This window comes from Staurois parvus, unplaced genomic scaffold, assembly GCF_062004578.1.
Source record: "Staurois parvus isolate SC_StPar_1 unplaced genomic scaffold, SC_StPar_1.0 ptg000748l, whole genome shotgun sequence".
NCBI lineage: Eukaryota > Metazoa > Chordata > Amphibia > Anura > Ranidae > Staurois > Staurois parvus.
Genome location: NW_028318544.1, coordinates 2248830 through 2265829, shown reverse-complemented (window position 1 = coordinate 2265829; position 17000 = coordinate 2248830). Strand labels below are relative to the sequence as shown.

Genomic DNA, 17000 nt, shown 5'->3' with positions numbered 1-17000 from the left:
AGGGGGAGAAGATTTTAACTAAATCCACAGCCAGTAGCACAAGGGATACTTTAAAGTAATGTCTCGAGCCGATTTTTTAAAAACATTTTTTGACTAAACCTAGGCTTTGTCAGACTAAGAACAAAGCCTATACTAAAAATCAGAAATTATATTTTGGTGACCTGAATGTTCTAAGCTGATTAAACTTTAAACCTGACTGATTGTTAACAATTACTGTATATCACTGTTCTTTTGTTTGCTATCAATACACTCACAGGGCACTTTACTAAGTACACCTTGATAGTGCCAGGAAAATATCCCCCACATCATTACACCACCAGCCTGAACCATTGATACAAGATATGTTATTCTGCATACCTTGGTTGTAACAAGAATTTTTTTGAATTGCCTTTCTCCCATCTCAAACCAGTCTGCCCATTCTCCTCTGACCTTTGACATCAGCAAGGCATTTTTTTCCACACAACTGCCGCTCACTGGATATTTTCTCTTTTTCAAACAATTCTCTGCAAACCCTAGAGATGGTTGTGCGTGAAAATCCCAGCAGATCAGCAGTTTTACTCAGACCAGCCCGTTTGGCACCAACAAGCATGTCATGTTCAAAGGCACTTAAATCCCCTTTATAACCCATTTCTAACCCATTCTAATGCTCGTTTTGAACTTCAGCAAGTCATTTCACCTTGTCTAAATTGAACTTTCCCAAAGTTTTTCATAGAACATAATCTGACAATGTTTACATTATGTCAAATGATCTTTCACGGAAAAGTAATTTACACGACTACAAAAAAAAAAAAAGATAAGCTTGCTCACTGGATTTTCTTCCAAGCCATTATTTCCCTCTCAATGAAACTGATAATTGTTTGAACATCCTATTTAGTAAGATCATTCTACTGAATGGTTGTATTGTTACACATGGCTTCCACAAAAATCCAGTGTAGGATAACTATATCCTAAACTGACACTGAATTTGCTTTAGCTATATTATGTGTGTTCATTTACCATCGGAGTTTGTTCAGGCAAAATTAATTTTCTCAGTGAAGTAATTGCGCAGTGAATCTTATTTTAATATTTTTAATTAAAGAAAAGTCAATGCTTTTATCGCTGTAGATGTAAGTGCCAAATGTGACTGCATAAAATATGCTGTTTGAAAATGAAAATATAGTGATTAAAGTAAATAGTCCAAACCAGTCATGTCCAAATAAAATGATAATGAGGGCTGATTTGAGTGGGTAGATATCAGAGAGATATCTCAGAGATATCAAAGAGGGAAGCATAGGATCTAGTTGAAGGCAAAGCCACTTAGGTACACTGTCTTAGTTACACAGTCCCTCATATTCCAGGTACACCAGATAGTCATAGGTAAGGAAAAAAAGTATTCACCAGTTAACGGCCCCCAGTTTATTGAAGAACTATTGCCTGTAAAAACCTCAGAACAACCTTTCTCTAAGCACTTCTCATTGAAGAAACTGGTGTAGAAAGGTGAATTAGATTTGATGCTTGCTAAGGTCTTGGAGAGATCTGAAGGTGTGCTGTATGCCATTCTTCCTTTAAGTTTTCATTTAAAACTTAAAGACGATATTGCATATAAAAATGATGCAGAAATATAGTGTTGACTGCTCTTGCAATGCAATTTTTAGGCTAGCAAAATGCTGATAATGCCCTCCAGGTTAGTCTGATAGTTTTTGTTAGCTAGAGGCTGAGTAGCAGCCTGGAGATGAGTTAGCCTGGGAGTGAGGTAGTGAGGTTACCTTAGTACAGGCTAGGAGGCTCTAACAGGTCAGGGCTTCTGGAGCCCTCCCACCTCTCCAGAGACCTGAGAGCTTTCAGGAGGAGGCCCAGATCTGCATGTTTGAGGGACCCTGGCCAATACCCTGGCAGAAGGCTGGGCATGGTGAGGTGTGCAGTGTTGGGTGGAAGATGGATTGAGGAAGGCTGGAGTGTGCAGCGTGGGAGGGGGGCAACAGGGAGGAGGCCCCAGGGAGTGGGCCCCAAGGAGGGGAGCCCACTCACAGGCAGTTCACTGGAAAAGAGGATCTCCACTGCCTCAACATAGCCCAGGGAAGACAGCCTGTGTAGCAGGTAAGGAGCCAGCCTAGTGTAGGGCCTGATGGCAGCCACCAACACACTAAGCTAATAGGAGAGGACAGTGTGAGTACTCTTAAACCCCCTGGGCAGGATAAGGATCAGGTGTAATATCCAATTCTCATCTGGGATTGTTCTAAATTAGCAGCTCTTAGGCCCCCTTGCCCCTCAGGCAGCTAAGTGAAGAGTAGGAATCTTCCAGGGCCTGAGGCGGTACATCAAAGAGCCTTTGGTGCTCTTCAAGGAAAGAGACTGTTGCTATCCACATTTTTGTACATGGTTGCTAAGGAGTTTGTCCTCAAGTTCTGCAGATCCTCGGGCATCCCATATGCCCCTAGACCCCATACAAGTTCTTAACTCCTTAATAAAATCACAAAACCAAGCTCAAGGGTTGTTCTTTGACTTCAGTGTGCAAAGTATGGAAAATGCGTGCTGCCTCGTAGTGCAGCGCATAGGGGGACCAAAATCAAATCCAGGGGCCCCTAAGGGGGTACTGCTAACTGAGGAAACAGCGATTACTAAAAATGCTTGAACATTTGCCATTTGCAACTTTTGTTATTTTGAATAGAGGTGGGTGGAGTGAGCACAGTCATAAGCTTCTGATGACCATGGAGTGCTGCACATAGCTATTTAGTGATCACTAGGAAACATGCCCTTTCTCTGCTTCTAGCATGTATATTGTATCATTCGCTTCACATGTGGACCTTTACTCACTGAACAGTCAAACCAACAATGAATATTTTGATTTATGTATGACCAAAATGGAACTACAACAAGCCAATAATTTATTTTAAATCCACTGTATAATGATACAAAGATTTTTATGTATAAAATGGTCTTGTTGCTCATGGAAAGCCAGATTTACTCCTTTGTTTTCTATCCTGCAAGTGCAGAATAGAAAAGTCTGTTTGGTGTCCAAGTCCAATTCTTTCACCAGACATTATAATGGATGAGGGACATGGTGTCTGTGGCTGTTCAGACTTCTGTGGTTAATTTAGCCCCGTTGACTTATTGTATAAATCATACTCTGGTTCCCAAATAACATTGAGGATGCAAGCTCAATCTGGAAACAATCTTTATAGCTTGTTCCTGTGGTTTACTTCAACACAACCCCACAATATAAAGAAATATGTAATTATGTGGACAAAAAATAAATAAAATCCTGCCTGAATTCTTCCACTGAAAAAATACATTTGTCAGTGCAAATGGTTTAATTTTTCTGTCCAGCCTTTGGCAGCCTATAGGTCTTCAGCTGTGCAGCTACTCACAGCCACCTAGGCAAAAGAAGTGGGCCGGCAATTTGCTGCAACTTTTAGGTAGCACAAGGTCACATGGTCTATAGTTGAAAGATTGTGTTCTGCTTTTTGCAGTGTGCAAAAAGTGCCATCAATTTTATGTGCAAACTAAAGAAACCAGTATGAAAAATATGGAAGCTGCCTGTAAGTTGGGTGCAGCATGGTGTGGCGGTGGCATAATTCACACAGAGGCCAAGGTATTGTGAACTGTGCATTACAGAAAGTTCCAACAATGTACAGTTCGGCCTGGCGGGTAGGTACAACTGCCTGGAACCACTTATGAAAATGTGGAAGCGGTCTGTTGACTTTGGATGATGCCAACAGTGTATGTAATGAGGAGCAGAAAGCCATAGAGGAACTAGATTCCTCACAACTTCCTTCCCCTTCTGCATTGCTGCTCAAACCTTGCGCCACCTACAGAAGGGAGTACAGACTGTACCTGTTTACATGCCATTGGTAACTTCCTGAAAATGCAAGCTGCCTGGCTGTCTCTGACCTCTAATATTTTCTGAATTACTACTCTGTAACAAACAGAACTTTGCATACTTGTTGCTTTGGATCAACAGTCAGCATATACGAAAGAATAGTTCAGTAGTTGTAGCCTACATGTGCTCAGTACAGGTTGCTTTACATTCTGTTCCTGGTAATGCTTTCTGTAAAAGCTTACCTTCAATCACAATGCCAGTTTCTCCTCTCCCTTGTAAACTACAGTCCACATACCCCAGAAATCAAGATTATCTACTAACACTGACATTGTTGACAGAACACACAGGTGGTGGGAAAGAGCTTGTGGCTTGGTCCCGCTAGGAAGAAAATAAGACCTATGGTTAGCACTTCCGCCTGCCAGTACTAGGGTTGTTGGTTTAAATCTCAACCATGGCACCACCTGCCTGGAGATTGCATTTTCTCCATGTGATTGCATGGGTTTCCTCCGGGTACTCTGGTTTCCTCCAACACTCAAAAGACATGCTGGCAGGTTAATTGGCTCCTGTCTAAATTGGCTCTAGTATGGATATGTATGAATGTGAGTTAGGGACCTTAGATTGTACACCCCTTGAAGGTTAGGGACTGATGTGAATGTACAATATATGTATTTAAAGTGCTGTGTAAAATTGATGGCGCTATATAAGTACCTGAAATAAATAAATAAATAATACCTGGCGATTTAGAACCAGAACCGGGAGTCTCTATTTGCCATGTCTACTAATAACTTCCGTTTACCTCCCTCTAACCCATATACAGTATACCTGGTTACACTGATGATTTTTATATCTAAGTGTATGTGTAAAGTGTATGGACAAATCTAAAAATACATAATTCTTATACATGCATATTTTCCAATATTTTGTCTATTTAAAAACACTGCAAGTAAATAAAAAAAATTGTGTGTGTATATATACACAGGTCAAACTCGAAAAATTAGAATATCGTGCAAAAGTTCATTTATTTCAGTAATGCAACTTAAAAGGTGAAACTAATATATGAGATAGACTCATTATATGCAAAGCAAGATAGTTCAAGCCGTGATTTGTCATAATTGTGATGATTATGGCTTACAGCTCATGAAAACCCCGTATCCACAATCTCAGAAAATTAGAATATTACATGCAATCAATAAAACAAGGATTGTACATAGAACAATATCGGACCTCTGAAAAGTATAAGCATGCATATGTACTCAGTTCTTGGTTTGGGCCCCTTTTGCAGCAATTACTGCCTCAATGCGGCCTGGCATGGAAGCTATCAGCCTGTGGCACTGCTGAGGTGTTATGGAAGACCAGGATGCTTCAATAGCGGCCTTCAGCTCTTCTACATTGTTCGGTCTCATGTCTCTCATCTTTCTCTTGGCAATGCCCCATAGATTCTCTTCAGGTCAGGCCAATTGTAAGGGAATTCCCGTGAGACAGCTGGTGAATAGACGTGCACATGTGCACAGAAATGCAAGATCACGCACACGCACGGTGAAGATTGGCGCCAGATGGACTATTTAAAAGGTGCCTCTGCCTGTGCTGAGTGCTCACTGGTATTCAGCTGTTCCTCGTTTCCTGCTCGTTCCTGTGTGATTTCCTTGTTGCTGACCCGGCTTGTTCCTGACCTGACTCTGATTACTCTCCTGCTTGATACTTGTTCCGGACTTCGGCTCTGCTCCTGACTTTGGCTTGCCTATGATTTGGTACCTCGCTGTCCGCCCGTTGATGACCCTGGCTATTCCTTTGACACTGCTCCTGTCTCCTGCCCCTGCTTCCTGTCTTACTCTGGTGCACACCTGGCAATCTACCATACCATCTCTGCATATTACTACTGTGCCTGAATCGGAGGTTCATCAGTCTTCCAAAGTCTCCAACTTCAAGAGCTGCAAACAACATCTGCTGGTGCCCTTGTCCCCCTGGTCCCTAGACACCATCTGTTCCACTTCCAGTGGGGTCAGGACTAGTGGCACAAGTGAGGCCAACCTCATCATTTCAGTCTCCAATCAGGTACGTGACACCAATCAAGCACAGTAATCCCACGGTCATTGAAGCAGGTTTTGGTGCTTTTGGCAGTGTGGGCAGGTGCCAAGTCCTGCTGGAAAATGAAGTCAGCATCTCCATAAAGCTCATCTGCGGAAGGAAGCATGAAGTGCTCCAAAATCTCCTGGTAGACGGCTGCATTGACCCTGGACTTAATGAAGCACAGTGGACCAACACCAGCAGATGACAAGGCTCCCCAAATCAACACAGACTGTGGAAACTTCACACTGGATTTCAAGCATCTTGCAGTGTGTGCCTCTCCATTCTTCCTCCATACTCTGGGTCCTTGGTTTCCAAATAAGATGCAAAAGTTGCTTTCATCAGAAAAGAGGACTTTGGACCACTGAGCAACAGACCAGGTCTGTTTTTCTTTAGCCCAGGTAAGACGCTTCTGACGTTGTTTTTATTGTTTAGGAGCAGCTTGACAAGAAGAATACGACATTTGAAGCCCATTTTTAAACATGGGCAGCACAGTGGCTAAATGGTTAGCATTTCCGCCTGGCAGTACTCGGGTCGCTGGTTCGAATCCCAACCACGGCACCACCTGCCTGGAGTTTGCATGTTCTCCCTGTGACTGCGTGGGTTTCCTCCGGGTACTCCGGTTTCCTCCCACACTCCAAAGACATGCTGGTAGGATAATTGGATCCTGTCTAAATTGGCCCTAGTATGTGTATGTATGAATGTGAGTTGGGGACCTTAGATTGTACACCCCCTTGAGGGTTAGGGACGGATGTGAATGTACAATATATATGTAAAGCGCTGTGTAAATTGACTTCGCTATATAAGTACCTGAAATAAATAAATGTCCAGGATCCGTCTGTGTGTGGTGGCTCTTGATGCACTGACTCCAGCCTCAGTCCACTCCTTGTGAAAGTCCCCAACACTTTTGAATGGCCTTTTCCTGACAATCCTCTACAGGCTGTGGTCATCCCTGCTGCTTGTGCACCTTTTTCTTCCACACTTTTCCCTTCCACATAACTTTCTATTAATGTGCTTTGATACAGCACTTTGGGAACATCCAGCTTATTTTGCAATTACCTTTTGAGGCTTTCCCTTCTTATGGAGGGTGTCAATGATGGTTTTCTGCACAACTGTCAGGTCAGCAGTCTTTCCCATGATTGTGATTCCTACTGAACCAGACTGAGAGACCATTTGCAGGTGCTATGGCTTAATAAGCTGATTAGAGTGGGACACTTTGAGCCTAGAATATTGCACCTTTTCACAATATTCTAATTTTCTGAGATTGTGGATTTGGGGTTTTCATGAGCTGTAAGCCATAATCATCACATTTATGACAAATCACGGCTTGAACTATCCTGCTTTGCATGTAATGAGTCTATCTCATATATTCGTTTCACCTTTTAAGTTGCATTACTGAAATAAATGAACTTTTGCACGATATTCTAATTTTTTCGAGTTTCACCTGTATATGCTAACAGTATGACATCTGCGCTCTAAATATCCTGTCTAACAGAGTGCTGTCATCAAATCTGCTCAGTTACATGAACTACATGAAACCGCCACTTCGCTTTATCTCCATTGAATTGGGATGCAGAGAGGATTTCTGTAGTCATAACATAGTTCTTGTTCTAGAGAGACAGTATTGCTCCTCCAAAGATATATTACAGTGATTAAGCACGATTAATCTAGGACAGTGTGTTACTATCAGGATCAACGGGTAAAAGTAAATGAAAAAAGTCTGAAAAAGGAAAAGAAATGCAGTAATCACATCTAAGGACTGGTAAGCTGCTTATATACTGCAGATACAGTCTTCGGTTCAGATATACTTTGAAGTAAATTTCAATACCTTCCTGTAACTAGAGATCCTCCTGTAAATATGTTCAATTTTCTCTCGACAGATGATAGTGAATTTATTCTGAAGCTCCGGAGGAATGACTTCTTGTAAAGAATGCAGATTGCTGCAGTTTTGCACAAACTGTTCATCACTTTTAGCAAAAGCATCTAATACCTGTGAGAGAAATTAGAAAACAGGTCATTGCAATTAATCTTGGAAATATATTTTACAGTGAAACAATCCCTGCTAAGTCAGCTATATTCATTCAAATGAGCAACAATTCATGGGCTCTGTCTGCTCCAAAATAATATGATCAATGTTAGTGGTGTGATAAGAAATATTGCTCAAATGATACAATCGTCAGGTACAAAAAATAAGGCCATTGTCAGGGATATCATGATCCATACAAAAAGCTGCTTGTAATTTGACTTCAACTTTGTGAAGGCTTTTAGAAGAAACTGAAATTACAGCAGCAGGGGGTTAATAATTCTTGAAATCCCATCCATAAATTCAAAACTCCTGCGAAAAATAACAAAAATGCTTACTTGCAGCATTTTTCATTTCCATACATTTTTTTTTATTGACTTGCAATGTGCCTTTGAACTTGATAGCAAACTTGGTTACTTCAGAAGAGTTACTTTCCTAGCACAGTCCCCTCCCTTCTGCCATGTTGTAGCTCTCTCCTCTTCTTCAAGTGTTTAATATTTACATTAGATGTTTTCCAAATTCACATGATGGAGGAAATTTGGGGTCTGATATGTGGAGGCTGACCAATTTTAAATTATATTTCTTGTAAAATCTTGGACATAAAGAAGAAATATTCACTACTATTTAGAAGTCACTTCTACTGTATGTTAGCCCAAACAGATAACATTTCCAAGAGTCTGACTTTATATTATGGCTGGTAAATACATAGGGGTAGATTTAGTAATGAATAGAGAGAGCCGGTAACTCCAAAGACCATATGAAGGTTTTTTTATAGACTATACAGGAGTGACATACGAAGCACACTGACGCGTTTCGCGTTTCGTTTTGCACATTTAACTCTTCGATTGCCCTTAATAACACTTTGATCACCCTGTCACCCAGCCAGTGCCATTAGTAAAGTGTCAGTATATAGAATTTTTCAATGATCACTGTATTATCACTACTAGCGACATCAGAAAGCATCAGGGTCTGTAAGCTCCCCTAACAGCCAGTGTTAGCTAGCGTTAGATTGCACGCACACTATCACACTCACACTATAGGTCGCTTATCACCGTCATTACTAGTATAGTATTTATACAGATCAATATATTTATCATGAACAGAACTATACTAGTGCCTCCTTTGTATAGTGTCCTCAAAAATGCAGTGTTAGCAGGATCAGCCCCATTCACTGCCAGCAGTAGAGTTTAGCCTGCTGTTTTTCAGAGAAGAATTGTAATTTATATGCACAACAACACATCGCTGCCCACCCAAATTCAGCTCTTGCCAGACAATTCGCATGGAAACCTATCACGGTTTCTGAATTTAAAACTTTTTTGGCCTAACCCTCAACATGGGCATTACAAAAAAGAATGAATTGCGGTCATATTAGTCCACAGACCCGATTCATCATATGCCCATGTTCTCTGCTGTTACATTTATGCTCAAAAAGGACCAGCAACATACTGGTACATTGCTGGACTTTGAGTGAATATACCGGGATGATGGCTGCAGCTACAGGCATCATCCTGGTATCATTTTTTTTTAACTGGTGGGCAGCTTACATGTAAAAGCAATCGTAGCGGCTGATTAGCCGCTGGATCATTTTTACAAGCAGCGGGAAGGGACACTCTCCCCCATCCCACCACTTTCCTCACCTTTCTTGGTTTCTCCCGTCCCACAGGGGAATCCGAGAATGCAGCCAGCAGTTCCACTGGCTGACCATAGAGCTGATTGGAGACCAAAATGGCTCCAAACATCTCTATGGTCTAAGAAACCGGAAGCTACTAGCGCTTCATCATTTCCCTTTTGCCGGATATTAAAAGCGACATTTTTAAATTGGGAAAGCATCTGATCACACCGATCTTGGTGTGATCAGATGCTTTAAGGGCAGAGGAGAGATCTAGAGTCTAATAGACCTCATATTAAAATAAAATAAATTAAAGGAAATAAAAAATCACCCTCGCCCCACACCCGTTCCAGTGCTCATGCACAAAGGCACAAGCAAGCATTGGTCCCATGTCAGTATGTAAACAGAGCTTGCATTATGCATGTGAGGTATCACCGTGAACGTCAGATCGAGGGCAACAATTCTGGCACCAGACCTCCTGTGTGAATATAATTTGCACGGGCATGCACAATTTTAAAACATGCCATGTTTGGTATCCATTTACTCAGTGTAACATCATCTTTTATACTTTATCAAACAATTGGGCAATATATTATGTTTTTGTGCATTAAGATTTAGAAAAATGGGCGGCGTGTGGCAGAAGCCTCTAATGCTGGCCCTGAAATGGCAGGATAGTAGAACACCCTCCCCAAATGACCCCTTTTTGGAAAGTACATACTCAAAGATATTTTCTAAGGGGCATGGTGAGTATTTTGCAGATCTCATTTGTTACCACAAGTTTTTGGAAAATTAAGAAAGAAAACAAAAATTTATTTTTTCTTTTCTTTTTTTAATTTCAAAACCCTGTGACAAAAAAGATATCTGCAAAATACTCACCATGCCTCTTATCAAATTCCTTGGGTTGTCTTCTTTCCAAAAAGGTCATTTGGGGGGAGGTGTGTACTATCCTGGCATTTTAGGGCCTCCAAAACTGTGATAGATAGTGAGGAAGTGATATGAGGAAATATGCCCTTTGAAAGCCTAAAAGTGGTCATTGGATTTTGGGGGAGTGTATGTAGATAGGCTGCCAAAAAGTCGGGAGAAGTAGCATAATGTGTTTTGGGGTGTTGTTCCCCATATAGCCATGGCATACATAAGCAATATATCATTTAGGGTTACAACTTTGTGTAAAAGAAAAAAAACTGTTTTTAAAAAATTTGTTGCAAAAAAATAAAAATCTTCCATGGACTCAAAATGCCTCTCATAAAATTCCTTGGGGTGTCTACTATTTCTAAAAAGGGGTAATTTGTGGGTGTTTGTACTGCCCTGGCATTTTAGCACCTCAATAAATGTGATCAGTCACAAAGTAAAATCTGCATAAATTCCAGTATATATACCATAGTTTATAGATGCTATAACTTTCACACAAACCAATTAATATACACGTACTGGGATTTTTTTTTACCAAAGACATGTAGCAGAATACATTTTGGCCTAAATGTATGACTAGCTTGGAGTTTATTGGATATTTTTTTTAACCAAAAGTAGAAATTATCTTTTTTTTTTTCAAAATGTTTGGCATTGTTTTCATTAATATCACAAAAAAATAAAAAACCCAGTGGTGATCAAATACCACCAAAAGCAAGCTCTAACTTAAGACTTAAGCTGTGAAAGGCAGGTGCAAACTGGCATGGAGCCCACTCACACTCCTATAGCGGATGATGCAAGTCTGAAAAGGAGGGTGGCACACCACTGGTATCATCCACAAGAAACCTAATTGGAGACTGCTCAGACAGAACATGTTTCTGCCATAGTGTTCTATCTGAGCAGACTCCAATACAATTTCTTGTGGCTGATACCAGTGGTATTTGACCCTTCCTTTCAACTGGCATAGACTTGTATTATTATAATAAAAAGCAGGTGTCCAGGGCACCCCACCCCCTACCCCTTAAATCAGATGTCAAGAGCCCCCCCACCACCATCAAAGGTCAAGAGTCCCCCATCTTCCCTTACATTACAGTCAAACCCTTTACCTTGTGGTGCTGCTGGGAAAAAGCTAGGGACATAGCTAGGAAGCAGAAAGTGTAGGGTCTGGAGGAGGACCAGAGGAGAGCTGCCAGAGTCTGCTGAATGCTGAGACAAGGGGAGCAGGAGACATGGGAGCGCTGCGTCTGCACAGAGAGACTCGAAATCTGTAGGAGGAGTTCTGTCCTCCTCTCTGCTGCTGACTGCTGAGACAAGGTGGGAGCAGAGATGAGGGGGGTGCCACAGCTGTAGGAGAGGTGTGATGGCCACATGAAATGGCCTGGCGATCCCAATTCGGGCCTTCTGTTTGACACATGTGGTGTAGACATTGTCTCTGTGCTTATAAAGGTCTTAAGCATGGGAAAAAGTTAATATATACTAAAGGATTAACATCTCTCACCTTGGCACTTAGGCTGAAGAAGCCCTTTGGTTCAACCATCTTCTCCACTACATGGCACTTGATTCCTGCTGTGCTGTCGTACTCATATATAACACCATATTCTAAGTGAACGTTATCCACAGTGAGGCTCACGTGATCCTTCTTTCCGTCAATGATAGCCATGGTGCTGAATTTGTCAATAACCTCTTTAGTGAATAACACACATGAATGAATAAAGAGAGTAAGTGAAATGCCTAATAGTGATCTGTTTCAAGGCAAGAACTTATAATTAATTCTACCTTCTACTTTGCAATCAAATCCATCCCCTTCGTTTTCTCCTAAGGGCCGAGGATGAGCGGATTTTATGATATCTTCCTTGGCACTCTCAGTGCTGTCATAGATCCACTGGATGGAATCTTGCTATTATCACAAAACATAGAAAAATCACATTGATTATGTATGTAATTCCAAATGCCAGCTCTTTTCTTGCATTATAGAAGGACTATTTTTTTTAAAGCAATTATTTGCCATAATCTAATGGCCTTACTTGTCAGACAGTATTAAAGATGGCCTTACATGAACAGAAATTTTTGAGTGGTACTAGCAATTTCAAAATAGCCTTTTAGTAATTGCAAATGTGTTATTTGAGGTATGAGTGAATTAAACAGAGAGCCTTGGGACAAGAAGATTGGATGAAAGATTGATCCATTCCGGCCTGCTGTGCGTGACAAGGACTGTAGATGACCCCTGTACAAAGAAACAGTTTGTACCTTCCTAAGATTTTCATCATTTCTGCTACATGCACACACATGCCCATTTTCCATAATACCTGGTTAGAGTGTCTAGCAAGAATTGACTTTTGTCCTAAATAAAATACTTTATCTGCAGTGTCAGCTGATTATTTTGTCTATGCTTCATTCACTAAATAGTTTGGTTTGGCTGTTTTCTCAGTAGTAACGTCTTCTAAGACAGCACCAGCCCCAGAAAACCTAAATTTCATGCTCCAGTCCTGAAAGTGGATCTAGCATCATACATATTTTTTATGCCATGTGCATGTTTAATAATGTGTAAATATAATAGCTATAGTTATTGTTAACACTGATAGAGATCTCAATACTCCTCCTCACAATGCTGTTGTCTGTTTTTCTCTCTAGAAGGACCATCCTTGTTCAGGCATTATCTAGGGACAGCATCTAATTTCTACACTGAAATTCTGGCATAGAGACTACATGATCATGAAAATCCTGATGCTTGCACAATTCTTGGCTGTATTCACAAATGTCTGACACATATCTGAGTACCGAGGAAGAGGAGACTGCGGAAATGCTTCCTATTTTCTGCAGTAGACGGGTGACAGTATCCCAACCAAAGCACAGTCACTTAACTGGAGCGTATTAACTGCTTTTTAATGCTAAAAGAAACTGATTGTTTGAAAAAATTACACTGTTACTGTATATTGTATCATGTCAGAAAAGTATTCATGCAGACACTTAAAGTTACGGAAAGGTCCACTTTAAGGCATTGTCACTAAAGTCTGGTCACTGTGAAAAGGCACCTTAATGATTTTCAGGGCATCATCCTCTTTTCTGACCACCTTGACCCTAAAACAGCTCTCCTGATTGTCACCCAATGTCCTTTTTGGCCCCTGTGCAGTACAGGCTACACAATCATGTCCACTTGTCACCCCTTTTGCCCTGTGATAAAAGAATATCCTTAGCAACTTTGTTAGTTGTCATATCCTTCTCAGATGACACATGTAAGTATGTGGTTGTTCCAGACAAATGGAAGATTTTTTGGTTGGTAAGTAAAAAAATTTTTTTTAGAAGTTAAAAAATGGTTTGTCTTTAGTTACACTTCAAGCTAAAGAATAAAAAATGTACACTTGTACATTTGGTCTACAGAATGATTGGTTCCAAAAGAAAGCTGCCAAAGACCAGTATTCCAGGTTCATTCTTTGATCCCACTGCTCACTGTGGTACACCAGTTTCACTTTGTTAGTACTGTTTTGCATCCAACAAACATTTGCATGCCAAGCCTATATTCAATAAATTATAGTATTTTATTCTCATGAACAGAATGATTCCTACTTGTCCAGCTTGGCTGAGCTCAGTTAAAGTTTTCATGAAATACAAGGCTGGGGAAGGCAAGCCCAAAACCTTTCCCTAACCAACCCAGCCTTTACCAAGCATGCATCTAATGAGGTGGACCATCTGATGGCAAATAGACAGCAAAGGTGCAAGTGGCTTTAGATCGGAAGAAAGATTAAAGTGTTCCAGCCAGATGAAAGATTACAGTGTACTGGCTTCACCAAGTTATTGCTACACTGTGCCAGTGTCCCAAGTTTTCTCTTCTCGAAAACATGTGAACTATTTTGGATGAAATATTTTAAGGGCCGGTTCACATATATGTGAATTAGATTCAGTTTGAACCACATCCAATCCGCATGACATGGAAAATAACATTGCTTCTTTTGGTGCCTGTTCACATATGTCCAGTGCACTGGTGGTGCAGATTCAGTGCAGATTGAAAGAGAGTGCTGTATGATTTCTGAGCAGTGTGGTCCAATTCAGGTGTGAATTACAGGCTATTGACTTCTATGAGAGCCGTTTCTAAACTGCACATGTGGGAACAGGATAAAATCCTGACCTGACCCTGTCCTGAACCTGATGTAAACCAGACCTGAACCCCTGAACAACTACTGTGTCAATTATCTGTGAAACTTGAGCTTCAATCCGCACCACACATATGTGAATCAGCTCTAAAGCTAAATATACAGATTAAAGGAGAAGTACAGCCAAGGCTCTTTTGTTTGATCTGCACTCCTGTGACCCGTTTTCAGCTGACTGCAAGCTGAAGTCCGCTGATGGCTGACATCACTCAGCCAGTCCAGGCTGGGGAAATATCCTGACTTCAAAGTCATGATCCACCCCAGAGTCTGCATCGGCACCTGGCTCAGCCTCTCAGGGAAGCGCTGAGAGCCTGAGCCAGCCACTCTCGTCCACTCCACAGCCCAGCGCTCCAGTGAGCACTGGGGAGGCAGAGCAGACAGCGGTGACTGACAGAGAGGAGATCTCAGTGATCAGCGTTCATGTGATTGCTAAGTTCTCACCCTTAGAGCTAACAGGGGACAGATGCAGCATCGGACCAATGCTGCATCCACCTAGGTAAGTATAAATGGGGGGGCCCTACTTCTCTTTTAAATACATTCTTACCTGCCAAAAGATTTGTATCTCAGTCTATATGGTCCTGAGATTTACAGACCTGCTAAACTGAACAGCCTGGTCTCACAGAGCAGGAGAGCTGATTTTTCTCTGCTGCAGTCCAGTAAAACATGGAAGTCTTGTACCGCTCCCAGCCTGTGAATGGACAGTGAAAGGAGAAGCAGCAGACTGATGAGTTCATCAATCACACATTCTGCTCCCTCCTCCAATCATCATGCTTCTTGCACTGCAACACAGTTTGCTCCTTGTAATGCTTCTCCCTCTCCCGGTCTAGATTCTGCTGTATAGGGACTGCAATAGTCTGATACTAAGTTGGAGTCAGGTACTTGCACTGCTTGCATGTAATAAAGAAAAATTTTGATCATGTCTTAATTATCATATAGCTCAGATTTAAGCTCAGATTTAAATGCTTTATTTATTCTGCAAACATATAGTTATCTTACAAACATGGTACTTGTTACACAAATACCTAAACTACAATGTTCAAATGCTAAGCACCATCCATTATCAAATGATACGTTTACCTGCATTGGCCTCCGGTATTTTCTGCAGGCAGTCACATGAGCAATGACACTTGCATGGCTTTCTTTACTGACATTGATCCCATTCACTTTGATGATGCACTGCCCTGGGTGCAGACCAGCAACTGCAGCCACTGTCCCTGCAGGCCAATATGTAAGAAATTACTCATTTCAATTAAAATGACAATCCCACTGCTGATTTACAATCCAGCTGCTGATGAAGTTGAATATCTACGTTTTAAGATGAGAAAAGCAATTTGAAGAGATGACAGGCTGACGAGATATATCAATTTAAGCACTTCAGAAAAATATTTTAAACCACTGTACTATGGGTAAGGTCAGAAGTGCTGCAATGGCTGTTTTGCAACCCAGATGACACTGAGTAATTGGATCATTTCACCAAAAGCAATCTTAATTTTGTTGTAACTGTCCTCTGCGCAGTAGAAGAAATTCTTCAATTTATCATCTGTAGCAACAAACTGTAGTGTAGAAATTGTCAGTTCTGCACAGGCTGGTGCATGTATGTGCTCAGTACTGTCACAGCATAACTGGATGGTTAATCAAAGCAATAGCTTTTCTGAAGCATTACATACAAAAAACTGTGTACATAATCTTAATAGAAGAAAATGCAGTATTCTGATTTTGGCAAAGCTTTTATAGATTTTTTCCATGCAAATGTATTTTCAGTTGTGATAAATTAACCTACCATAGATTCATATATGGACAGGCTGGTTGTATTGAAGCCAATCCACCGACGATCAGATTTTTTTCATACAATCACTGTAGGTGGCTGTAGCCACTAGCAGTGATCACTGTTTTCTTCCAGCAGGGAAGGTTCCCTGCCAGCAGAAAACAATAGCACTGCGGGATGAATCAACACTGAATGTGGGGAAATCGAGCAATTTTCTTTCCTTCCACCAGTGGTGAAAAGAAAGAAAACTGCATAATCTATTTTCCTTCTTAATATACAAGCCTTAAAGTAGGGGTAAATGTATATATATGTGAGGTCTGCTGGGGATTAGTGACCAAGAATAAGCATAATGTCTCCTTGCCTTCTCATCAAGACATACTGTACCTACATTACAGACCATGAAAAACCTTAGCATCCTTAATAATCCTCAACAAAGTTGCAACTGTAATCATATGATTGTGGGCATATGATGCATTATCATATGCACACAATCATATATTTGTATATATCATCACTAAAGAAATGAGCACGTGACCCAAAAGATTATTTCAAACTCTGACATATGAGTACTGCGTGATGCTCCAAAACACAGCCTCATAATAAATTAAATTCAACATGTACGTAAGTTAAAAACAGCTCTAATTTACCAAAATGTTTAAAATGTACAGTGTTCTTGGCCTGCTTTAAAT

The 17000-nt window shown here is 40.9% G+C and overlaps 1 protein-coding gene across 1 annotated transcript in view; it reads right to left on the bottom strand.

The window, feature by feature from the left end:
• The window catches only part of PREX2 (phosphatidylinositol-3,4,5-trisphosphate dependent Rac exchange factor 2), a 369719-nt gene that overhangs the window by 150857 nt on the left and 201862 nt on the right, over positions 1 to 17000 (bottom strand). The window contains exons 20-23 of the mRNA XM_089654281.1: positions 15624 to 15760; positions 12178 to 12298; positions 11900 to 12084; positions 7692 to 7853 (exon numbers count right to left, since the gene is read on the bottom strand). Of these exons, the coding sequence (XP_089510407.1) occupies positions 7692 to 7853; positions 11900 to 12084; positions 12178 to 12298; positions 15624 to 15760 (605 nt within the window). The remainder of the gene's footprint in view (positions 1 to 7691; positions 7854 to 11899; positions 12085 to 12177; positions 12299 to 15623; positions 15761 to 17000) is intronic.